Source organism: Haliotis asinina, chromosome 14 (assembly GCF_037392515.1).
Source record: "Haliotis asinina isolate JCU_RB_2024 chromosome 14, JCU_Hal_asi_v2, whole genome shotgun sequence".
Lineage (NCBI taxonomy): Eukaryota > Metazoa > Mollusca > Gastropoda > Lepetellida > Haliotidae > Haliotis > Haliotis asinina.
This window is the reverse complement of record NC_090293.1, coordinates 52986774-53014757: the sequence shown is the minus strand read 5'-3', so window position 1 is coordinate 53014757 and position 27984 is coordinate 52986774. Positions and strand designations below refer to the sequence as shown.

The 27984-nt window shown below is 39.0% G+C and overlaps 1 protein-coding gene across 1 annotated transcript in view; it reads right to left on the bottom strand.

The window, feature by feature from the left end:
• Positions 1–27909, bottom strand: part of LOC137260940 (fatty acyl-CoA reductase 1-like) — a 37501-nt gene extending 9592 nt beyond the window's left edge. Inside the window, exons 1-9 of the mRNA XM_067798508.1 lie at positions 27745–27909; positions 22005–22281; positions 4586–4761; positions 4007–4079; positions 3091–3197; positions 2095–2272; positions 1905–1949; positions 1386–1572; positions 27–108 (exon numbers count right to left, since the gene is read on the bottom strand). Coding sequence (XP_067654609.1) covers positions 27–108; positions 1386–1572; positions 1905–1949; positions 2095–2272; positions 3091–3197; positions 4007–4079; positions 4586–4761; positions 22005–22274 — 1118 coding nt within the window. The 5' untranslated portion in view covers positions 22275–22281; positions 27745–27909. The remainder of the gene's footprint in view (positions 1–26; positions 109–1385; positions 1573–1904; positions 1950–2094; positions 2273–3090; positions 3198–4006; positions 4080–4585; positions 4762–22004; positions 22282–27744) is intronic.
• Positions 27910–27984: the final 75 nt, after the last annotated feature.

The following is a 27984-nucleotide window of genomic DNA, read 5'->3' as shown; positions in this document are numbered from 1 at the left end:
CAAGTGGGGAGGGTGAGGGCACTTACCTGTTATTTGTTAATGCTACGTTGGGTCGCCTGAAGCAGTCATCTAGTGGGGTTCGCTTGTAGAAGTTAATTACAACAGATTCTGGAACATAAAATGTCTGTGTAGTATGGCATTAAAGTAGACAGCACATGCTGCAGGATAATATTGCACTTCCTATGTCTTAGGTCTGAATACTATCAAGCATGCAGTATGAATACCATCAAGCATGCAGTCTGAATACCATCAAGCATGCAGTCTGAATACCATCAAGCATGCAGTCTGAATACCATCAAGCATGCAGTCTGAATACCATCAAGCATGCAGTCTGAATCATCACTTACGTATCTGAAAGATATCCTCATCTCATGACTAATCGAGGACAGACTGATCTGATGGTACTCCTTGTTAACTTACCCATCTCCCCACAGGTGAAGGGTTAACCGATCAATGCTATACCATGTTAACCTACCCATCTCCCCACAGGTAAAGGAGGTGGACTGACCAAGTGCTATACCACGTTAACCTACCCATTTCCCCAGCGTAAAGGGGTTGACTAATCCAAAGGTAGAGTGTGTTAACCTGCCCATGTCTCCCCAGGTAAAGGGGTTGACTAATCCAAAGGTAGAGTGTGTTAACCTGCCCATGTCTCCCCAGGTAAAGGGGTTGACTAATCCAAAGGTAGAGTGTGTTAACCTGCCCATGTCTCCCCAGGTAAAGGGGTTGACTAATCCAAAGGTAGAGTGTGTTAACCTGCCCATGTCTCCCCAGGTAAAGGGTTGACTCATCCAAAGGTAGAGTGTGTTAACCTGCCCATGTCTCCCCAGGTAAAGGGTTGACTCATCCAAAGGTAGAGTGTGTTAACCTGCCCATGTCTCCCCAGGTAAAGGGGTTGACTAATCCAAAGGTAGAGTGTGTTAACCTGCCCATGTCTCCCCAGGTAAAGGGTTGACTCATCCAAAGGTAGAGTGTGTTAACCTGCCCATGTCTCCCCAGGTAAAGGGTTGACTCATCCAAAGGTAGAGTGTGTTAACCTGCCCATGTCTCCCCAGGTTGACTCATCCAATGCTATGCCATGTTAAGCTACCTATCTCCCCCCAAGAGAAGAGTTGACTGATCCAATGAAACACCATGTTAACCAACCCATCTTGACTGACCAAGTGCTATACCATGTTATCCTACCATCTAACCAGTTGTGGAGTTGTTAACATACCAATGTCCACCCCCACCGCCAGGTAAACGTTGACTGATCCATTGCTCTAACTTTCCTGTGCCCCCCTTGGCAAAAGGTTGAGTGATCTAATGCTACACCATGTTAAACCTACCCATCTCCCGACAGGTGAAGGTGTTGAGTGATCTAGTAGTACACAGTGTTAACCTACCCATCTCCCCCCATGTAAAGGGGTTGACTGATCCAGTGGTACAGTGGTACACCATGGTCTGTTTGGGTTGGTACACAGCTGTGTACCAAGCGGAGGTGATCATCAGGTTGACCGGGATGTCCACAGGTATAATGTCTGCCACGGCACTGTGATCACCCTTCATTGACCGCAAGATTCCCTTCCCTGCCTGGAACAACACAAAACACAATGTACACGCAAGCCTTAAAGACATCATCCTAATAGCAAGATGAAAGTCAAAATCCTCTAAGATTAAATAAACATACAATCAGTTTTTAATCCTGGTCTACAATGTGCAAGAAAACAAAATTAAAAATGCTGTCATAATTATCATTAACAGCGGAAAATACTAACTTGTCCTCTCATTACTTTTATTTCTATTAACAATAATCATTACTGCAGGCTCAGGCTACTGTGTGACTGGCAGATGAGGAAGAGTTATCTCCCTTCATGCAGTTTCCTATGTCGTAAGTATATAACATCAGCTGACAATTGACTTACTGCAATGTAAAGACCACTTGGTCCATTGTAGTTGTCGATCCAACCCTGCAAGAAGAAAATAGTTACATATTGTGAAAAGCAAAATCTCTAAACAGGACTGAAGCAGATCATTTCCCAAGGTGACTGACAAGCCATGGAGTGGGATTTAACAGGCAATTGATCAGTACTTCAGTTACACGGTGGTACTTACGGGGAGGGGTTCCTTCCAGGCTGCCCCAACTATCGATGGTCGTACGATGGCTATGGGCAGGCCGGCACCCTCTGTTACCAGCAACGTCTCCCCCAACTGCTTGGTGTACGTGTAGGTGTTGGGCTTGTTGCCAAGCAACTTGGGGGTGACGATGTCTACCATCTCATCATCCATCCATCTGAAAGAGACCATTCAGCAAGTGAGTGAGTGAGCAAGCAGGGGTAAGGTAGGGTTTAGGTAACATGGATGAGTTGAGATGAGTGAGGTGAGGTAAGGTGGGCAAGTAAGTGGGTGACTGAGTGAGCGAGCAAGTGGTAGGGTTAAGGTAGGGTTTAGGTAACATGGGTGAATTGAGATGAGTGAGGTGAGGTAAGGTGGGCAAATGAGTGGGTGAGTGAGTGAGCGAGCAAGTGGTAGGGTTAAGGTAGGGTTTAGGTAACATGGATGAGTTGAGTGAGGTGAGGTAAGGTGGGCAAATGAGTGGGTGAGTGAGCGAGCGAGCGAGTGGTGGGGTTAAGGTAGGGTTTAGGTAACATAAGGCGAGGTTGAGTGAGGTCAGTTGGTGAGTGAGTGAGCGAAGGTAAGGTAGGTTTTAGGTAACATGGGTGAGTTGAGATGAGTGAGGTGAGTTAAGTTGGGCAAGTGAGTGAGCGAGCAAGTGGGGGTACTGTAGGGTTCAAGTAACATGAGCCAGTTGATGTGAGTGAGGTGAGGTGAACCATTTGAGACTACCTCACCCTAGGGACAGCAAACTGCAGTGTTCAACTCATGTGCCACCATGGTGGGTGGGTGATTTGCTCCAAGCATTTAATACTGTTCACATTGTAAAGTGATAAAGATTGCGTTACCTTGTTTGCAATTTTGGTACAACAGACAATAACCACTGTGGTGCTAAAAGACCATGATCAGGCATTCATACACACAAATAGCAGATCCTTACAACTAAGGGAGACAACCTGTGTCAAGTACTGTGAGATTAGAAGTGAGGGTGCTTACTCTAGAGCATCAATGAGTTTCTGTGGCTGGACGATGGTTGGGTAGACAGTCTCCTCTATGTAGGGTCGTTCACAGTTGGCGTAGGCAGTGGACACATGGACAAACACCTGTAACATTCAGCCAGCACACATTAGTACACTGACCTGTCTCCATTCTATTTTCTTCCCTCCTTCAATCTTTACTTCCTCCTCCCTCACTTCTTCCACCTTTCCTTCTCCCCCCTTACTCCAACTATCTTTCTTCCTCAATCTCTTAATTTGCCAACAATTTCTCTTTGTCCATCCCTGTTTATATCTTCTTCCCTTACTTCCTCCAACCAGATCTCCTACTTCCCAGTTTCCTCCATCAACAGCTCATCCCTTTCCTACTTCATCAATCCATCCCTTACTTCCTCCACCCTATCCCTCAAACTCCATCCTTTACTTCATCCATCTCACCATTTCCTTACTTCCTCCACCCTACCCCTCAAACTCCATCCTTTACTTCCTCCATCCATCTCACCCTTTTCTTACTTCCTCCACCCTACCCCTCAAACTCCATCCTTTACTTCATCCATCTCACCATTCCCTTACTTCCTCCACCCTACCCCTCAAACTCCATCCTTTACTTCCTCCATCCATCTCACCCTTCTCTTACTTCCTCCACCCTATCCCTCAAACTCCAGCCATTACTTCATCCATCTCACCCATCCCTTACTTCCTCCACCCTACCCCTCAAACTCCATCCTTTACTTCCTCCATCCATCTCACCCTTTTCTTACTTCCTCCAATATTACCCTCTGCTATTCCACCTCACTTACATCGACCCCTTACTTCTTCCATCCAACTCCATTCTTTACTCCCTCCCATTCTTCCCCTCCTTTCTTCCCCCCTCTCTCATCCCTTTTCCTCAGTTGTCATGGCTGATTCCCTCTTACCTGTAGATGTTTCAGTTTCTTGGCTAGTTCAATCATCTTCCTCACCCCAACCACATTCATCTCTGTGGATAACCTGTGAATGGTAGAATAACAACCTCAGAATATCACCAAAACAATTCCTAGAAAACCACTCACTGTTAACAGCTTACCACCAAATCAGAGATAAGGACAAGGGTATCACCATAATGGGTAAATTACAAATTGTTTTGTACTGCCAAGTCAATTCAGCTATCATCATCATCATCATCATCATCATCATCATCATCATCAACATTATCATCATCATCATCATCATCCCCTCCCCTCACCACAACCATCATTATACCTACTTAAGTTTTGATTAGAACAGATTTTCAGCAACACAGGCTTGTCATAAGAGGCAACTAATGGGATAAGGATTGTCAGACAAGCTGACAAGTCATCGGTTCCCAATTGTGTAGATCTATGCTCATGCTGTTGATCACTGGTCCAGACTGAATTATTTACAGAGCGCCATCATACAGCTGGAATATTGCTGACTGCAGCGTTAAACAACAACCAACCGTAAAACATGCAATCATCACCATCAATTGTTAATACCTGAGAGGTTCATCAAATCTGACTGTGGCAGCACTGTGGAAGATGATATCAACATCGTCAACAAGGACAGCTGTGTCACTAGGAGAGAGCCCCACATTTGGGAGGGATATGTCACCCTGAACAGGGTGAATCTTCTGGTCAAAGTGGGGTAACAACTTCCGTAGCTTGTCAAACAACTGGAACAGATAAGAAAAGGTAATAAAACACACATTTGTGAAGATAATATGTATCCAGAAATTCCAGTGTCCAAAGTAACTGCCAGTGTAAACAAACAATCTGGAAGGAAAAGTGAGCTTTTTGCATTTTGGTGAGATAAGATGTGTCCTGGTGGACAGAGGGGCAAAATGGTATGTTTCAATGTGCTTGTGTTGTTCTATTGTGCTGTGATGGGAAAGGCTGTGGTGGGAAGCGAGTTAGAGGTCTATCTGGCATAACCTATAAATAGTCCCCTTTGGCTTCAAAATAACTTGTACAGGTGGGCTGGTGCCAAGATACATTATTGAGTTTGGGAAAGGACTTAAATCTTGGAGATGGGATGCAAATTTTGGGGGAAAATCTCCACTAGGACCCCAGTGGATCATAAATCGAACTTGAGCTATGGACCAATTACTGTCAACATTCATCACTGCACCAAGCTTCAGCATGCAAAGGGTCAAAGTGCCCCCTGGTCTCAAAAGGAACGTGACATGAACAATTTAGGGGTTCAATGTTATCTTGAACATGATGCCACAGATAATGGGTTCACAGATAATGGGTTAACTAATAATTCTCAAGAATGGCAAGATTGTTTGTAACCATGGTTACTCATCAAGTATATTTCATACTGAGGTAATTTTAACAATAAGACATTTATCAATAAAATAATCACCTTCTTAACTTTACATCAGTACCTATTTATTTCTATGTAATATAAATCTCTCACAGTAAAAAAAAATAATGGATAAAATATTCTTAAAAATTGCTAAGAAAATCACCACTCTTTTATCTTTACAAACAAAGCTTCTTGTTTTGCCTTAACACAAATTAATCCAAATTTGGACATTTCCCAGCATGCATCAGTATAACCTACACAAAGCCTCATCTGTATTCATCGGACCTTTCCCAAAGGTTTATTATAGGCTTTATCACCAGGCCACATCATTCAAACAATAACAAGCTGCTATTACATGTTAACAGAATACAAATGACTGGCCGACAGAGGCCAGCAATGAATCATGGGTAATCAATATGTCTGACAGTGCCTACACAGGCATGTGGTCTGACCTGACACATGCAAATATATGTTAATACTGGCAGTGGGAGAGGCATATGGCAAATTGGGCAATGACCTTTCACCCCTAATTTGGAAAATGGAACATCCCAAAACATGTCACAGATTGTTAACAGTGTCATGCATGGGAAAGTCTATTCTAAAAAACAGGTTGGCAGCCTATAAACCCAAAATTACCATAACATTGCCCTTTTATGAAAAAATGTTCCATCTTTGAAATTTAGTAAGACAAAAGAAAACATCCTTGGTGTGAACTAAATGTTATATCATGTTAGTGTGGATCTACAGCAATATTATTTCATATCATGTATCCAACCCCTTATTTCTAATACTGTCAGTAGGTTACAAATGAAAATAAAATAGGGAAATACAACCCAAAAATCGAATATAAAAAATGAGGAAAAGCACATGTATTTTCATAAAGCCAGCCTATGTAACTTAAATGGGCCTATTGATATGTCAATACCTGTAAACTACTATTGAAACAGTGGGGTATATAAAGCTATATCACTGAATTGGTGAATAACAATGGTATATATTGATTACGCCATATGTATGCATGATGGACAACAGACTGCAGACACAGCTGCTCACATCACAATTACCAGCTGTACAATACACCAAACGCCACCAGTGATGAGATAGTTACAGTTCTAGTAGTTGAGACTGTTACTTTAAGACAGAAATAGTGCCATACCATTCCGTCAGTTTTCACTCTGCCAAATTTTGTGGCACAAGTCTTTCTACCTTATCTAGCGTGATGAACAATCAATCATCTGTGTTGTACCAATGTTGAATGGTTGTTGATGGAATGCCTTAGTCAACGATGCCATACTCCTGACAAACCGTCAGCATGCATAGCAATAATATCTTTAACAAACCGTCAGCATACATAGCAATATTATATCTTTAACAAACCGTCAGCATGCATAGCAATAATATCTTTAACAAACCGTCAGCATGCATAGCAATAATATCTTTAACAAACCTTCAGCATGCATACCAATATTATATCTTTAACAAACCTTCAGCATGCATCGTTAGCAATATTACAGCTTACCTAATCCATAGTCAGAATAACAGCCATATTAAACTAACACAAGCACTGTCACTAATCCCTTGTCGCAAATTTAAAAGTTAGGTCATAATTTAAGATGAAGTTAAACGTCAACGTCTCTTGATATCTTGCACTGTAGTTGTTCAAACACACAAATACTTTCAAGACTCAGGTTGACCCTGGCATAAAATGTCTCTGTGTATGAATTATGCAAAAATTGTAATGAAGAAATTGCTCACTGAAAATAATCCAAGGGAAATCTTGAAAGTCTATGAAAATTATCAAGAGAATTGTTCTTGAGACATCACGCTCACAAGCTTAACATGCTGAAAATTGTTGCCTTGACCTTGATGATTATGTGAAGGTCACCAAAATCAACTGGTCCCTTTGCCTTCCCTAGACAAAGCTTGGTGTCAAATATGAAGAAAGTCCAGTGACTGGTTCTTGAGATATCTCTCTGATCATTTTAACATGCAGGTTAACATGCTGAAACATGCAGGTTAACATGCTGAAATCTCTAAAGTATTGCTATGACCTTGCAAATTATGGGAGGTTCCTGCACCTTCCTTCAATGAAGCTTGATGTCAAATATGAAGAAAACCCAGTGAACAGTTCTTGAGGTGTCTTGGTTACAAGCTTAATATGCAGTTTAACATGCTGGAAATCTTCAAGGTGCCTACTACCACATCCCATCTACCATACAATAAACATTGTACCCATGTGGGGAATCAAACTCATGTTACCAGTGTGACGAGGGGACGCCTTAACCACTAGACTACCCCAGTCTGAGACTATGAAGGTGTGGCTATGACACTGATTAGAGCGACAGCTTCACTCAGTGAGTGAGTGAGTGAGTGAGTGAGTGAGTGAGTGAGTGAGTGAGTGAGTGAGTGAGTGAGTGAGTGAGTGAGTGAGTGAGTGAGTGAGTATTATTCAATGCTGCTTTGACTTGTTTGAGCAATATTCCAGCAGCATCATTCTAGGGGACACCACAAACTGGCTTCACACATTGTACCCATGTGGGGAATTGACCTGATTCTTCAGCATATTAAGCAGATGCTTTAACCATTAGGCTACCCCTCTGGCCCTTTGACACAGAGACCCCACACCGGAACCTGAATCCAATCTTGTTGATATTAGCACACACTGTTATCTCCTGGTCATGACACACCAAACAATTACTTGTGTTTCATTCAACACGGGGCCCAACAGCTATGGGTTAGTAGGTGTGTAATATGTAATCTTTGTACAGTTAAAAGCTTGCTTGTTTGGGCCTTATTTTTGTTCTACTTCATGTTGTATTTGTGGGTCAAAATACGTGGAAATGTTGGCTCAAGAATGATAATAAGTGTTTCAACTCATGTTTCTGGCAGCGATAAAGGATAATATTTGTGCTGCAGGTTTAACAATGAATTGATTGTGTTACCCGAAACACATATTTTCTGTTCATACCCTCTCAACGCCCCCTTATCAAGTTACCTTGACCTGTTACTTATTTTGGGTCTGTGAGGCCCCCAGTGACATAGTCACGTTGCATGGTGATGTAAGCTCTACATGTATTACAGATACTGGACACTCAAGATAACCCACATTCTGCTGCAGTCACATTGATTAGCCCACACTGATGGAAACAATCCCTTTACCTCTAACATCTGTAGGACAAGAAACCTCACTAGAATTGATCCTGTGCCAAGTGTTAGCTGTTGTGTTTTGTTAAAGGTCAAATCCTTCGGACACATTATTTCTATCACATAGGTATATTCACAAATACACTGTCCTATTAAAGCTTGACCTTTCGAGCAAGATTCTGATAGTGCCCATTCTACACTTCACTGAATGCTGCTACAAAGGAGATAAAATGCAAAGTTTTATTGTTTATCACTACAATCAAGATTTTTGGCCGAAGAGTCCCACTGGGAGAGAAGAATGGGGTACTGGGATGCAGTCTGCATTCAAATCCCAAGGAGAAATGAACACAGGGTGCTGAAGACCTACTTTACCAAATAATTCCTAGGAAACACAAGCACAGGGTGCTGAAGACTATTTTGCCAAAGAATTCCAAGGAAACACAAGCATAGGGTGTCAAAGACCTTTTTTGCCAAAGAATTCCAAGGAGACACAAGCATAGAGCACTGAGGACTATTCTGCCAAAGAATCCCAAGAGACCTAGCCTGTGCTAGATCCACATACTAATGGCATCTCATTCACTGAAGTTTACATTTGAGACAAACAGGTAGAGTAGTTGTACGATTTCCACTTGACAATCCAGCCTTGAGTCTTGACTCACACCAATCTGGGTCAGTGTGAATGCTATCTATGGATGAAGCCTTCACTACACACCTGAACAACACCTCGAACTGTATCCAACTACATCCAGGCCCTTGCTCCTCAAAGCGACTGTAGCTCTAAGGTGATTGGAACTAGCACACTTTACGACTTGAGACAGTGTATGAAATAGCCTTACAGAACACTGTTTGCTAGTTACATGGCAGGCTTACAACTTTATCCCCTAGCCATCCCTGTACGTCAATACATTTCAAAGGGTATATATTGGACCATATCATTGACTACAGGAAATATTTCAAAAATAACTTACAACTGTGGTAGCTAGATGATGAAGGTATAGTTCATGATCAGTCAAACTGTATATTCCACAGATCAACCTACCCATTCACTTAACACTAAATGACTGGTCTAGAGAAGGCTTGGAGCCAATGAATAATGCTTCCTGTTCTGCTTTTCTGATTCAGATGGCAGTTACACTAAATGAATCAACAGTGACCACCAAGTTATGATTTGATTAAATTCGCTTTTGCACATGCTTAACTAAACCTCACTACAAGTAATTCATTAATTACTTTTTTCAACACCATATCTGTTTCCTGTTTTTAATACAGGGCTGGTTACATATTAACAGGACCAGCAACATTTATCAGCCCTGTGTTATAAGAGGTTCATACACTGCTTACAACTGTCGTAACGACTATGATCGCAATGAAGAATGGGGCCTGGGCTGAATTCTATTGGGCACAATGAGCAATGACAGCATTTGCTCAAACAACTTCTCAAACAATGGGAAACATTCAGACCTTGGAAACAAGATACAACCCCTGACGGCTGTAGTGTAGTGAAATTTTTATAATAAGGTTACAGTACATGATACAATGCATGAACATATCATCACACAAGATGAGAAACCTACCAAAACATGCACAGATTTCAGCTACTCTTTCATTTAGTTTAGACTAAAGCTTAGTCCCTGAATATATATAATTGTTTTTGTACCAAACAAACCCATTTGCACTAAAAGGAGCCCATGGATGGGAAGATTCATCCTAAATATGAGGACACAGAGTTGCTTCATTTAGGGCTTTAGCAATCCAGGGAGGGCTAGACAGTAAGGGAAAACAGGTGTTTAAAAATCCCATCATCCAGCGCCCAGGACAAGTCAATTTTCTTCTCAGGCAAACAAATAATGGTATCTTACTTGTCCATGGGCTTCTAGATAATTTCTGCTTATGGTTTGAAACTGCAAATAAACTTGGATTTCATTTCACACACGTTCAAAATGTAGCTATTAGATTTAACAATCATAATAAAGTAGAGTTATCTTTCTTTGCACTTTATCTCCTCTCAAAAAACAGTCCATAAAATACAAACATCAAATACCATGTTCATTTATTCTTTCATTATTACATTATCATGATTATGTCATAACAATCAAGGCTAGAACCCCTGGGAAACAATGTGGTTCAGAGACAGTGAGACAAATAACATTATAGTTTGAAATCATTTTCACAATGCACCTGGATCTCACAATGGTGTTGCTTATTTCCCTGAGCACATTTAGTGTTTGTTATGATAAATACAGTATTTATTCATGTGTTCTTGTTTATGTTATCAACTGTGTACATACAAGTCTTCTGGTTAGTATAGTGTATATAAGCCCTGTCAGTGTCACGGTCTGATTGTTATAACATGTTATATGCCAGTGATATTCGATGTGCAGATATGTTCAAAGTGTAATACATTATAGTCTGTGCTACATATAAATCCTTGAACTTAGATAACATGCCATATTCTCCAGCAGCTACTGAAAGAAGACTTTTAGGCAAGCGGGTACATGGTGTCTACGCAATAAGTTCTACACACTGCACAAAATGATCTGTTAGCAACTTGGAATTGTAGTTAAAACGTGTATGCACCTTTCTTCAATCAATAAGGGTTACAGATCCAAAGACTAATACGAAAAAGGCTCAGAAATGTACAAATTACTACTTTACGAATGCTTGAGAAACAACACAATACGAAATATTCACATTACAAATGTGGTATGTGGGTCAACTCGTCCCAGCAGGTTTCAAACAAATTTCAAATGTCCATAAACTGTTGCTAAGTATCAAAAGAGACAGGTGAATATTGTTATTTTTAAGGACAACCTTAATCATTGTTGCATACGTAATTTAATAAACAATATGCAAACCTAAAAACATAATGCCTTGTCTCTGCGTTAAACAAATGCAGGACACATATTATGCTAATGAATGTATAACTTCATCTACTTCATCATTCAAGACAGGTCAAGAAATCAGTGCTCTGTAAAACTGTTAAAACAGTGTTCTCTGAGACCAATAACAACATGTTTAACCCCCTACAGTGCAACATGTATAGAAACTATTAATTGGTATGTTGGTATTTGTAAACAGCTGGGGCACTGTGGCATGTTAATAATCTGGCTGATTGAGAATAACCTCCCTGAATTAACCGTTAGCAAGTACGACCGGTTGATGAGTTGACCTGATGAGCAGGTTAATATTCAGGTCAGAAATATTTGAGTCAGTCCAGAGGTTAACATCATGAGCATCAGCAACATACAGTCAACAAAGATGCTATTACATGGCCATTCAATTCTTTTGCCGGGAACCAATATTCCTTCGGAACCTTAATACGTCATAAAGCCTGGTCAGTATTAGCTATGTACATGGAGAACCATGGGGTCCTTGAGAGTCAGCCCTAATTTAAGGTGTCATCACTTTTTTCCTTGGTACTTGCTATTTGTGAAAGGCACACATGAACACATCTACCAAAATTACCTCGCACTAGTTCTCCTATGTAGCCATGGAAACAGCTGTGAGTTTGGCTCTCTCGTTTTAATTTTGGTTTTTAACATGTGAAAAAAGAGTATTGTAAAAGAGTTGTGGCACCGAAATACCAAAAATCTTACAGACTTCTTTCATCTAAAAAAAAAAGATGATAATTAGCTGAAGATTGTCAACATACATTGCAACATCCAATACTGGATATCTTCAGCATATTTATATCAGATTAAACGTAATGAAAAGCTTAAATATGACTCGCTGTATGCATACAATAAAGCTGAGTGGATGGACTTATCTCATTTACATCAGTATTTCAGATCATGCATTCCACTGATTTACTGCATGTATTCAATTTAAGAGAAAGTTTATACTGCAGCTATTCAGTTTTCCAAAATACACCAGTAGCTCTCAGGACATGTTCCACAATCTAACAAGTGTCATGACAGACAGTGAAAATCAATTTTGGAACACTTCCACAACACTTTGAGCTGAGCATAGAAAATGACACAACGTAGGGGGTAATCTATGTTCATCTGCTATCCTGATATGCCAGGTTGCTATCACTTTCAGAGTATCTACAATCAGGAGAGTTTATCCAGTCAAAGGTTCATAGATAGGAGGTCCAATCAGCTGCACACAGTGGGACAGTAACTGACACACTGAACTGCAATATTCATGAGTGTTGACAGAGTGAGTGAGTGAGTGAGTGAGTCAGTCAGTCAGTGAGTGAGTGAGTGAGTGAGTGAGTGAGTGAGTCAGTGAGTGAGTGAGTCAGTGAGTGAAAATGAGTAGTTTTAAGATGCTTTCAGCAATATTGCACCAATGTCAAGGCAGGGGGGACACCAGAAATGGGCTCCACACATTGTACTCATGAAAGAATTGAAACCGATTCTTCTATGTGATGAGCATAGGCTACCCTACTGTCTCTTGACAGATATGTACCCAAAATACACAAACACAAACTCTCTTTCTCTCACATGTATGAACACACACACGCTCATGTCTTATGTCAATGTTCTAGTCCACGTTGAGATACCTTGATACAATTTAATGAGGATATATGACTTGGTAAGACTATAGAATATCAGATACCTTCTGCCATCTTTGAAATCAAGCGAGTCTACTTTTGGTTAAGGGTTGGGGTTAAGAGTTAGGGTTAAGAGTTAGGGTAAGGGTTAGGATTTTGATTAGGGTGACGTGACACTATGTAATATGGCTGTTAGGTGTACCACATCACTTAGACACATCACATTAAACCCAAGCCAGTCATAAATCCAATACACTGAATAATGCAGACAGCAGGCCGGGTAGCAACAAGCACCTACTAACTATGATAGTCAGGCAGTCGGGGAGGTTAACATTTCAGCTGAGCTACCTAGACAGACATAAGTTTGACGACAGGGACCTTGTTAGCTTAAAAGGCTATGTGTTTTGAAGAACTGCTGTTTCCCCATTAGTGCCCCAGACTTCCAAACCTGTCAGTGTGACCAGACTTCACTGGGACATTGTCAAACCCATGGGGATACATCACTATGGCTGTCAGTCTGACAGGATTCTTGTCACATACACCTGTACAGAGAGTGTCAACAGGTACACTCATAAAATACATTCATTACAAGGAGCTTATAATACTCATGTGCAATGTCAACAAAGCCAAAATTAAATACGCAATTTTATCATGTAATTTCACTATCTGGTCATAAAAGGTGTATACCTGGACATAATTTGTGTTTGTATTGTTTTGTTTGTCAAATTTTTTTGTCAAATTTATTCAACGTTTCACTTAAATATTTCATCTTTGTCTGAAGTTATCAGAAGAGGACCTATTCACCATTGTTTACAAGAACCACAGTGAGATACACTGTCACTGTCAGCTAATGTACTGACTGCATGTGTACCCCAGGTACATTCTGTATACATATCCTAGCCAAAATCAGAATTCTGACACCTAAAGAAGCCAGCGAGTCTGGTTTTACTTTCAGCAATATTCCAGCAGTATCACTGCACAGGACACCAAAAGAGTGTGTGAGTTCAGTTTTACGCCATGCACAGCAATATTCCAGCTATATGGGGGTGGTTTGTTAAATCATCAAGTCTGAACCAGACAATCCAGATCAACAGCATTGGTATCGATTTGTGTAACTGGGAACTGATGACATGAGTCAATGAAGTTAGCGAGTATGTCCACCTGATCATGTTAATCGCCTCTTACATGCATAGGGGAACATCAGAAATGGGAGTCGAACATGCTCATTCAGCTTAATGAGCAAATGCTTTCACCACAAGGCTACCCAACTGTCCCTACACCTAAAAAAGGTCAGTTGACAGAGAACAACTGTATTCATCATAAATGCCATACTATGCTTCATATTTGTTGCAGTTTCATTAAAATTTTCGAAAGTATGACATGTTTAATTTCAAGCACACATGTTACAGCGTGAGACAGCTGCACCAAACGGCCATGTACATTATTACAACAAATATTCTTGTTGAATGTTGACAGCAACAAAAAACAACACAGCAACAATAGAATACATTATTCCTGAATAGAAGCTCATTTTCAAAGTTATTTTAACTGAGTCACAGATGGACTGGAAGGAAACGTGCACAGTGGACTGCTATATCAGCTTTAGTTTACAGACAATTATCATAGTCTCAACATCTAATGCAAAACCTTGCAAAGGAGATGATACAAGAGGTAAATCATCATGTCTACAGTGATATTCTATCTCAAATTACAGATTTTCATTGACAGCATCTGCCGACATGCATTCGCTGACACCAGAGTTTGCTCATGAGAAACAATGTAGTGCTCTGTCTTGTCATTATGCTCAAAATATTTTCAAACATACCGAATCCCCTAGTGGGTGCTCAAATTAAACTTGGGTGTACAATATTCTCAAGACAATATTACTCACTCCTAGATCAGTTTTCTGACACTAACTTATCAATTAAGAAAATGTATGCAAATGTCAGTATCAATGTATTACACTTACATGACACAAAGTAATTAAGATACACTACACCTTGATATTCACAATCACAGCTGACATTGCTCAATAAGCATGTCTTGTTTACATATCTGTACAGTATCACAAACAGAAGGTATATCAGTTTGACAACCAGCTTGATCATGGTTCAGTTGACGTAAGATTGGATTTAATGGAAAGGGTATCACTTCTAAATTCATGTTTCAGTGTTACTACATTGGCACATTACGACACTGTCAATGGAAATGTTAGAACACGCTGGTTTACCAATGTTTGCAGCTTAATCAGTGTTTTAATGAAAGGATTAGAGAAGGCTGATCTATCAACAGTTTGCAGCTTAATCAGTGTTTTAATGAAAGGATTAGAGAAGGCTGATCTATCAACAGTTTGCAGTTAAATCAGTGGTTTAATGAAAGGATTAGAGAAGGCTGATCTATCAACAGTTTGCAGTTTAAGCAGTGTTTTAATGAAAGGATTAGAGACGGCTGATCTATCAACAGTTTGCAGTTTAAGCAGTGTTTTAATGAAAGGATTAGAGACGGCTGATCTATCAACAGTTTGCAGCTTAATCAGTGTTTTAATGAATGGATTAGAGAAGGCTGATCTATCAACAGTTTGCAGCTTAATCAGTGTTTTAATGAAAGGATTAGAGAAGGCTGATCTATCAACAGTTTGCAGTTAAATCAGTGTTTTAATGAAAGGATTAGAGAAGGCTGATCTATCAACAGTTTGCAGTTTAAGCAGTGTTTTAATGAAAGGATTAGAGACGGCTGATCTATCAACAGTTTGCAGTTTAAGCAGTGTTTTAATGAAAGGATTAGAGAAGGCTGATCTATCAACAGTTTGCAGCTTAATCAGTGTTTTAATGAATGGATTAGAGAAGGCTGATCTATCAACAGTTTGCAGTTAAATCAGTGTTTTAATGAAAGGATTAGAGAAGGCTGATCTATCAACAGTTTGCAGTTAAATCAGTGTTTTAATGAAAGGATTAGAGAAGGCTGATCTATCAACAGTTTGCAGCTTAATCAGTGTTTTAATGAAAGGATTAGAGACGGCTGATCTATCAACAGTTTGCAGTTTAAGCAGTGTTTTAATGAAAGGATTAGAGAAGGCTGATCTATCAACAGTTTGCAGCTTAATCAGTGTTTTAATGAATGGATTAGAGAAGGCTGATCTATCAACAGTTTGCAGCTTAATCAGTGTTTTAATGAAAGGATTAGAGAAGGCTGATCTATCAACAGTTTGCAGTTAAATCAGTGTTTTAATGAAAGGATTAGAGAAGGCTGATCTATCAACAGTTTGCAGTTAAATCATTGTCTCACACAAAGTAGTTATTACTGCTTCTGCTGTTTATGTTAAGTTTGTAATTTTCAAAGAAACTTAAGTAAACAAAAGAAAAATATGTATGGTTGAACTAAACTAACGGGCAAAAGAAACGATACCAATTTGTAATCCCATACAAGTGTTAGTAAAATTCATTTTCCTTTTAAACAATGGCAGATTGTCGCTATGTAATATCAGTGACTGGACTTGATACAGTTTCTTTTGCCTGTTAGCTTAATTTGAGTTAATCAGGGAGGCAATATTTCAGCTTTAGGGCAGAGGTCATAACATAATGGAGTCAGGACCAGACAACCAGTGATGAACAGCATAAGCACTGATCTACCCAATGGGGACAAGAAGACATGTGTCCAAGTCAGCAGTGTTTAAAAGGACTCTACTAAATAATGTGTCATAATGATTTCATGGCCTTCAATGTCCTCTATGGAATAGTTAGGTAATGGAGTTCTTGTTTGTGACTTAGTTGGGTGAAGCATTTTAGAATATATTATTATCAGTCTCTTGCAAACCTGCTACATCTATTTCACCTTAGTACCACATGCAGTAGATTTCAGGTTTAGTATTAACACTGATCAGTAGATATTACTAAATCTTTCAAGGAATGGGCTTCAAGCAAGTCATTAAAGTTGTCCACTCTTTCTCATACAGTCCCTAAAACAAATATATCCAACAGAGCCCATGCAAGTCTAGATTACTGTGTCTGGAATAAAGAAAGTCTCTCTGTTTCTTTCATAATTTGTTATTTTTATTTTATTTTCATTTCAGAGACAAGATGATAGTCTTATTTGCTGACATCTCGATTCTTATTAATTCAACCCAAATAATGAACAAAACAATGTCGCATTTCTTGTTTCCAATAACAGTCCAAAAAAGTCAATGTATCAGACTACCAAATAGTTTATACAAGTGTATACAAGCTTATACAATTCATGTCAGATCCATTCTTATCAATGAACATGTGGTACACATTGTCAGTACCACGTACATGTTCATCTGCCATCCCCGCCAGGTTTAATACAGTATATTTCACACAAATTGGCACTCTCATTAAGGCCAAACTATTTTCTGGATAAAAGAAACTCCAATCTGGCATTGTGCCAATGTCGTCATGACTCCACATTCGGCTGATAACAACCCAATTATACTGAGAAAGTTGTCTTCTCTACAGCATAACAATACCAATATTAAAGTACACATCTCAACTTTGTTGAAGGCTATTACAAATCTTGTTTTAATTAGGACCAAAGCCGCCTTACTGACCTCCAGGTAGTAGTCAAGGTTTGCAGTGAGATACAATCGTCCACACTATTGATTGTATTGTACATCACAGCACCAGCTGGTCAGTTCAGATGTAGCGTGTACAGTGTTGGAGGGCTGCATAGCCACAATGCATCCATCAAACCTACAACGGGTACTTGCAACATCTTGCTCGTACATCCCCCAACTAAAAACTTCCCACAGTTGTTGATCATTCCAGAACACGAGTTTGTGTTCCTACTGTCACACACCTGCCCAAACCTGGATGATTATGATGTTTATACAACACTTGGCAATATCTTCATCCTGTAGTCAGCAATATTATTGCTGCATCACAGCCTCATATATTCCTTTTAAGTTACCAAGTTTCCGTCTTGAAGTCATCCTCAGAAACATTACAGTGATAAATCTTAAACCACAGTGGTCTTGAAATGACATTCATTTTAGTAAGTGAACAGGTGAGTGAGGGAGGGAGTGAGTGAGTGAGTGAGTGAGGTACGGAGGGAACAAGTAAGCGTTACTAAGCAGAAACACCACATTTCAATAGCCAGCAATATTACCATAACATTGCTGTGACCTTCAGAGCTACAGGTAAGGTTTTGGGTCAATGAGTTACATCCTGGCTTTTGTTCATCTCGATTGGGAATCCTAATTTTCCTTTAAGTACCCACCTCAATACCCAAAATACCCAACTCAACTCCATTTACCATTTTCTATTAATTGCGAAAATGTAACAAGGTAAAAACGTGGGTTTACATGTTTCTTATTTATATTTCATCAGTAATATGAGAAACAATAAGAAAGACAGCAAGTTGCCATGGTCTTGTGTTGAAATAAAAGCCCTCAATCTACTTCAGTTACTTGATCTATCCTCAGGAACCTGCAGATTTGACATTTTGGTGTATACGCATGTAATTACGAAATATTTACAAAACATCAAGCATACTTGCATGCAACAGACTTAATTGACTTTTCACATAAATATTTGCATGATTTATTCAGATAAGTGGCTCTGTAACACTGGGCTTTTCCAGGATATCAAGTGAGCGATTTTGACTGGCATCAGCAGTACCTCACTTTATACTCAATAAGGCTTCGAAGAGCGTGGCATAAATCACGCAAACTAGGGGTCAAACATCACTACATAATGTTTCAGTTCCCTAACAAGTCAATCCAGCTGCCAGCATGAATGTAGAACTACGAAAGACAGTTTGATTTCACATCCTGAGTGAGTGAGTGACTTTAGTTTTATGCATTTTTTAGCAATATTCTGGCAATATCAAGCAGGAAACACTAGAAACTGGTTTCAAACTTTCATACATTGTATCAATGCTTTATGACTGAGCACTAAGAAATCATCCATTACAGTATTTATCAGTGCCAAAATGATGCCTACAGAGTTTACAGTTCTACTTGACCACATCATCCGCCATGATGGCGACAGGAAGTCCTTGAAGGAGGGTTTCCTGAACACCACTCTAACCCAAGTGTATTGCTTGTGGGTGTAAAACTACCAATTGTTACTAGTCCATCTCTTCTTTGGAGTAAACAAGTCCTCATACTGACAGCAAATGACTTTGGAGGACCCTTTAGTCTGCATTCTTCTAGCAGCCCACTGGATAACGTATATCAAGGACCACCATTAGAGACGTGTGGCAACACAAGTACAGTGACTTCAAATAATGATGTGTTTTTCAAAATCAGCAACATGTTCATGTAGCAAAACAAAAGTTATCATTGTCACTGTTTTAAGAATACCATAACCGTTGCATCATAAATTCTTGTGGCAATGAGAAATAATTCCAGACATTATTTCTTTTCCAAAGTCATGGCGAATACTTAGTCACTAACAACCCATTTTGTAATTTTAGATTTCACAATCTTACTTAAGAATTTGAATGTACATATTTGTGTCAATTACAAAACAAAAACTGCATACAATATCCCGACAAACCATTTAGACATGACAAAATACTCAACAGAAAATTAAAAACACATACCTCCATCCTAAATGCTTCCGTGTATCACATATATTAACAGGTATCATTAATTTATAGATATCTCAAACATTCACACAATAAACACAGAATTAGGTTCTTTGTCAGTAAAATGATGCATAACTTGCATTTTTATCTAAAGTACACAAATAAATACAGTAATTCCTCTAAAGTCCACCACTAATGAGTTTATATTTCAACCACTGATAAACATAAAAGTACAATTGTCCTTCAAACCATGGTCAATAACCAGGCCAATGGTCAATCAAATGACCCATGAAATGTTATAATTATTTTGTTACTGCCAATAAAATTTACCGATGCATTATAAGTGAGGCACAGAAACAAAAGAATTACAGAGGTCCAGATAATTTTCAAGCAATTGGGTATTTATTCCCATGTCGGTTTATGTATTTTTTTAGGAGTAACTAGCATTTTGTATATTCCAATGACATTAAAGAATTGAGTCCTTTCAATCAGAGTTTCTTATCCTTAATGAGTAATCACATTTATAAATACATAAATAGAAATGCTTCTCAATATACTTAAGTTTTCGGCAATTCTCATATTGTCAAATAGTTGGCATCTTCTCTTAAACACTCAACATGGAAATCATATGACTACTACAGTCAACTCCAAACAGTGGCTATGGCTATAACAGTATATGTATATGGACATCACTTAACATATGCAAATGCTGTTGTAGAGTTCAGGTGCCTCGATGTATGTGAAATGAGTAAAGTAGGGAAGGTAATATTGACCTACTGGGTTCTATGAGATTCTTATGCATTTCGTGTACTCCCAGATTTGTAATTGAGAAAATGTGATTTTTAATGCATTTATATGCAAATATGCACCTAATCAGGAGATCTGGGATTTGTTTAAGTACTATGCCTGATAAACCATGGAAGTGATATAATTAATTTGTTCTTGGAGGATTTTCAGTATAAATATCACTGCCTATATTGTTATTCTATATTGCCAGCCAATAGGGTGTTAGATGACAATTTGGAAAAATATTGTTGAGTTAGATTTCAGTGCCACACTCACAGACAGCTGTCACTGGTTAACTTACAGACATTTGGTGACGTTTGACCACTAGTCAAGGCATACAGTTAAGGTTAAGCGCTTCGATAAGGCCATGACATTACAGAGTACATGCAGATCACCTCATTTTCCTGCCTAACCCTCTCCCACATCACCTCATTAGCACAGAACAGAGATCACCTATTATCAGTAATCACGCAGCCTGATAACATGGGATGATGTAATTCTTATCCCAACACAACACTCATGTTTCGTAAGTTGACAATCTCTCCAGGTAAATCACAACCCTGAATCCTTTGTTTTTAGATCTCAGATGGTGAAGATGTGGGAATTATAGAGGAGAAACATGTAAGCTTGGTGACCTATGAACATTCTGCTATACACAGCCTACCTAGAAATATTAGGACATCTGCATCAACTGGCTCTTCAATACTTTCTGCTATTTTTCACGTCTCCTAATCAGTATAAATTTGTACTGTACTGTATAAGATGTACTCATAGAAGTAAATCAAAGTTTCGTTTCGCAAGACCTGTATCGCAGTACAAAATGCTTTGCAGTATTGTTATGCTGCTACTAGTATAACCTCAGACAGGGACAAAGAGGCTGGCAACATGCTACTCTTAACACAAGTACAAAGTGGAACTGAAACAACACTACTTGTAACATACTTCCTGCATGGTATTAATGGAATACTGCAAGATGAATTTTAATCCAAACTGAAATATATTCATGGCCGAGATAAAATATGTATTTAGTGCTAAGATAGTCTTAAGTTAATGTTGATGTATGTAGAGCTTTGAAAATCTAGGCCCAGCATTTTGGCAAATTTCATAAAAACATAGTACAATATTACAATAACACTTCGGGGCGAAAAGTTACTTTATAAAAAAATTAATGACGAAATAAGGTTTGTATGGCTGCAGTCTGTCAATATTCGGGTCTGGGCCAGTCAATCCAGTGATGAACGTGAACATCGATCTCATATGTGTGTCAAATGAACATGATGATATATGTGACACCATAGGTTTCAGCTGTAGCTTCCTGTGTTTATCTTTAGCGTTATCTTTCACTGAAGATAAAGCTGAAACTTACGAATCTTTCTTATGTGTTCTGTCATCACTTATAAACTTTTTCATAAATGTAGTGGTAAACCTTAGCTCTTTAGATATTATATTATCACTACCACCACCCCTCCGCACAATCTGCTGGGGTGGAGTACCCAGGTAGAAAATATGGACCTGTCCCAGCCCAATAACCAACACACTTGGAACTGGATTTTGTTTCTGGTCTGGAATCCCTCATACTCTACTAACATGGTTGTAACCAATCTGAGACATGTCCAGAAAATAAAAAAACTCACTTTAGATTTGACCAGGTCTTCAGTCCTTTGGTGAATGTCTTGCGACTTCTTGGGCCGCATCAGAATGTAGATTTTGTCTATTTCTGGACATGACCTCAACAGTTTCTCGATCAACACTTTGCCAACAAAACCAGACGCTCCTGTAACAAATATCTTTCTTCCTTTGTAATAATCAGCAACACACAGTTCTGTCTGGTCGTCCATCTTGATTTCTGTGGAATCAGGGTCTACCATTTCTGTGGCAACATTCGAAGACTGTTGGCTGTCCATTTACTCTCTGAAAGGACAAAAAAAAAATGTTTCAAGAAACTCAACCCTGCAATCTGATCTAATCATTTTTTAAAATGCCATTGTATTGATAGCATTTGATTGAAAAAAAGACCTTTCTGATAACAGTTAACAATGGACATACTGTAAGTGAATTTAATCATTAAAGTCATAGCTTTTTTCTTAAATTCTCACACTCCCGGACAAATTTTCCCTTGGATTAAACAAGAACACATTACAAGACACGTGACTTCCATTGCTTCAAATTCTGGTAACAGCAGCAGAAACTATCCATTTCAAACTGATTTCTACAACAGACTGAATTAGTCCCCCAAAGCACTAGAATTTATATGTTACTGAAAAAGTACAATCTAAAACATAACATATGACACATTTAACCATTTACAAAGTCATTGCATATTCACTATATTACCATGGTTACCAGCTGTCAAGTTCAGTTTTACCTGGTCACCATGGTTACCGTCATATAGACCAGTGTAATTAAACTGACAGTGATTACAACATCATTGATTCTGTCATGACATCAACATGATGTACATGAAAGGAAAACAGTTTCTGTCCCATATCAAATTTTAATGACTGTGGCAATATGAAGGAGAGTTTCATGTCGTGTCATTTTTTGAAAATCTAAGATGAGTCATAAAGTCTACATTATCAGTAGAACACCATTCGCTTATTACTTATTCACGCACATGCACATATTCTCATATATTCATTGTATATTCACATATGGTTGTGTTTAGATGTCAGTAACTGCGCATGGCCTGAATTTGGAATGTTAGCAGTTGCTCATATTGCCATGTTAGCGAAACAGTCGCCTTGTAAAACCCTTTTGTGGAATGCTAGAGATTTAACATGTTTCAAGGCATGAGGAAATCCCAACACCTGCCCAAGAGTGGGCTTCTTTAAAGAAGTGAGTTTTGGAGAGAAATTTGAATGTCTGATTGTCAGAACTGGATTGGATGAACCAAACATATATCGTGAATCAATGTAAGCATGAACGCAGGACATACAAAGCATGCACTGTAACACTCAACCAACCAGGCCCTTGATGACATGAATTGTTTAACCAACAAAACGTCCAACACAGCATCACATCATAGTGATTTAGAGGAAGCTAAAATATTCAACACCCACTGACATGGACAAGTAGACTGACTGTCAAAGCAGTCAATACAACAGAGAGCAGACACAGAAGCAAATCATCAAATTTTCAAACCACCATTCATGTGTGAGTTGATGGATGTAGACTGTGGTATCCTTCCATACCTACTTCAGGGCATAAAACTCACATACATCATTGACTGGTTGTAAAATAGTAACTTACCACTGTGTAAGAAGATAAAATATACACAAGGCACACAAAGAAACTGTGCATACAAAAATTTTAAATCTAAGTTTATCAAACCTGTGTAGACCCATAAGGATATAAACTCAGAGATTAGTGACACATATCCAACAAGCATGCACATGCCACGTTCCTTGACGTCAGTGGTTTCGTCCTTGAGACGTGCAATACATTGTTGCACTGGCATTCCAGGAAAGACAGCATATGAATGCCACACAATACGGTCACTTTGGAAAGCTCAAACCCTGGTCCTGCAATTGTTCAAGAAATGAAACAGCTACTGAAAGTGAAACGCATGCCGAGGCTAATATCTGCACAATGTCATGAGGCCACTGGGATGGTCTGTGGGGATTGTCTCAACAAGTGGCTGCACATCTCCACTGCCAACAGAACACCATTTCTGCACTGGTGAGACGCTAGTAGAACACTGATCAGCCATATTCTGGACGTCCACATGTAACAACGCCAAGACAGGACAGATGGATAAAGGTGACTCATCTTCGCCACAGGTTTCAGACTGCAGTGATGATTGCCAAGACCATCCCAGGACTTCTCTGAATTCACCCCAACACAGTTCAACAACGTCATCACCGGATCAGACCACAACATCCCACCATACAACCTATCCTGACACAAGGTCATCGACAAGCTCCCTGAATGTGGTAACAAAATCATATCTGCAGACCCTTGTTGTGGTGGAGAAATGTTTTTACAGATGAGGCCAGGTTACATATTACCCATAGTGTTGGACGTGAACATGCCTATAGACACACTGGAGAACATTATGCACAGGCCTGAGTCTTTGGTGGTGGTTCCGTGATGATTTGGGGTGGAATACAGCACGTCAAAGAACTCCTTTGGTTATTGTTCTGGGCAACTTAACTGCTGTGGGCTACAGGAATCAGATTCTTCGACCTGTGGCAATTCCTTTTCTGCAACATCATGGCCCTGGGTTAACTTTCCAAACAGACAATGACCGCCCTCATATGGTAAAGGTTGCTATGGATTTCTTGCAAAACCACAACTCTGACTTGCTGCCTTGGCCTGCAAATTCACCGGATCTCTCCCAGATAGAGCAAGTTCGGGATGAGATGGATCAACATTTACGCTGTCTTCCTCATTCGCCAGATAACGTCCTTGACCTTGCAACTTAACATGAGAAAATCTATCATGACATCCCACATGCCCTCCTTGTACTAGTTTATATTTGTTGACGAGTGGAACAATTATCAATCAGGGATGAAAGTGGCGTTTGTCAAAAAGGTTGGTTGGTTTGCTGTTTAATGCTGCACTAAGCAATATTTCAGCAATATGACAGCGCCCTTTAAATATCAAGTCTTCACCTCCTAATCCAAGGATAAGCAGCACGAGCATTGGTCTACCCGACTGGGATACAATGATCAACCAAGTTAGCAATCCTGACCACTCAAGCTTGGGTTACTGAATGTCTATTCTAAGCAATTCTATCCCCAGCAAGTAACCATGGTAACCAGTCCCCACCCTACATTCCAGTTACATCTACTTAAAAATAAAACTAGTTCTTTTCAACAAATGCTTCTTTTGTAATAAGGAATAATCAAATATGTCACATTAAATATCTAATACTAGATAAGTGATGACATAGACTGATAGATCTAGGTATAACATATACACATACCTAATACCAAAACATGTCATCTATATCGCAACCCTTCAAGGACTTACCTAAGCATACTAGGACACAGATATTTTGCACCTGATCTACAGTGTATTCATCCTATATTAACAATAACAGTAATTAAAGAGATTAATTAGTCAAGCAGACTTTTATTCCACTAATACTCAGACTAGAATCGAAAAAAAAGGGTGTGTACTATGTTCAAATACCTATGAAAATAACTTTTAAAAATCCAGATTTTTAAACAAAATAACACAATTCCCAATTTGTCCACCACATGGAGCCCCACAGTAAGTCATGCCCTGTTAAAAAATGTGCTATGAATCAGTCATGTGACCTACAGACCTGATCCTGGTAAGAGAACCAGTGTGAACGTCCCTGTTGCCCACTGCCGAAAGGCTGACCCTTACTTCGTACATCAATTTATATCATCACATATGTCAGTGATAAGCCCCAATCATTTAATCAGCAGGTTATCACTCCACAGGCGATAACCATCATGATAACACACTGAACTGAAACAATATTTGCATCCTACATAAAAACTTAATCAGGCAAATCATGATATTCATTAGCAGCAAAATTCACAAGAATTCATTTGAATTTACGCGTTCGTCTGTCAAAATCTTCCTACCTGGACTAAACGTGGATGCTATCTTCTAGGGAACAACAGTGAGCAATATCAGATAATGTTTTAGATATTCATTAACAAAACATTCGTCTGTGGATAGAGTTACAATATAACTCATTTTGACCTTCGATATATGAGATGGTTAGTTATTTGTTATCATGGTTATTAATCTAGTTCATGTTTTAATCCAGCATTCATCTGTATTTTATGACACTGGCTGCAAATGCCAAACTGACAGTTAGAACATGTAGTCCTCATGTAAGAACACAAGTGAATCAATAGAACATCTGTCTTCAAACGTTCATGTTGTTCTACTAGCCCTCAACTGCAATATCCTTCTGGTCAAAATTACACTAGCATAGCCCATGGCATTCTAAGCCTCAATTAACGATAGTGGAAATAACCAAGCCCACATAATAATACATCTACATCAATAACTCTGATCACATTCACATGTACATAAATTGCCTAATAGCTAAGCTTGAGCTCTACTAACAGTACAGTAAACAGCAATTGCAAAAACTTGCAGAGTAGAATTTGTTTGCCTGCAAAAGATATGTTATGTCACAGAAGTCAGTTCCACCACACATGAACCACAATCAAGCAACCAAAAGCATTGATTAATAAAAATTTATCGCATCCACCAACCCTTTTATTCATACCCAACTGACAACATTCGTCCACCATGCATTACAGCTGTGGCAGGATGTAAGGATTTATCTAAACTCTTACAGTTACAGCAAACCTACAAAACCATGCAGGTTTTACAATGATCTGTATACCTATATGTCAACATGATCACATTTGAATGATTCCCATTTAATTCACCTTATTCATATCGTCAAGCTGTCAGTCCCTTTATTGAATTTATAGACCGAATGAGTGGGTGAATGGAATTTATGACCAAAGTAATGAGAAAGGCAGTACAAACACGATGATCAAAGCCACACATCTTCACTCAAACTTGGCATGGATGAGTGTCGGATGTATCACCTTTTCCATAATGAGTGAAAACAATAACTTCCGAAATATCCAACTTACTATCATTTGTTACCATGGTTACAAGTTTTACTTGTTTGTTAAGATCAGTTTACTCTGGGAAAAACACAAACTGTTGTTTACTATTCATCATAATCACTATGGTCATGATGACCTTATTGCCAATACAAAACAATATTCTTGGTCATTTAATGATTTATCAGAACCAGTAATGTTACTGACAAAACTGTCTGGAAAAGGGAATTAACATCTCTGTATTAACATAAAATTTGGACACGAACTTAATCCATTCTTGAAGACAACATGTGACTACTAAACTTTTCTATTGATATCCTCCAATCCTCCAATGTGCATGATTCTATTGAATCAGACGTGTTAAGAGTACATGTTTATTGATAAACGATATAGGAATGTTTCTCTGTAGAGATCACAATTCATGCAACAAGACTACTAATAAATCTCCTAAGACTCCTTAAAATTAAATGTATCAGAAGGCGAAGCACGAGGTTAAACTTTAAGGCGTGGCTGTCCATGTTGACTGTTGATGAGCGGCGCCACGACTCAATCTCCAACATTTCATCATTAATAGCAAGACTTTATTTTCATGACGACATATTTCAGACTACCAATATCAGAACGAATATAATTCTATAACTGCACAGCTGTCATTTATCATAACATCGACGTAAATACCCACAACGTGAATCAAGAACCTGGATACAAGCCAAACACCCGTCGCCAAAGCAAAACCAAATTTCAGGAAGTGACTGATCTAACCTAAATTATCAGAATTAGCAATCAGCTTGAAAATACCAACCTGACGACCGGTCAAAAATCTAGTTTGAAGATCTGAAATTCCGTTGCACCTGTAACCACGTCAATTTACTCATTCGCTTTATAACACTGAGGTCGATTTTGATAAGGCTTGTAACATTCCAGACTTTTACCGATGCAAATTTGGCTGGTGTCAGAGGTCGAGAGAAACGCGGCATATATTACTCGAAATTTTGATTGGTGCATTTTCGCCAGTCGTAATTTTAAAGTATGAATAACACAG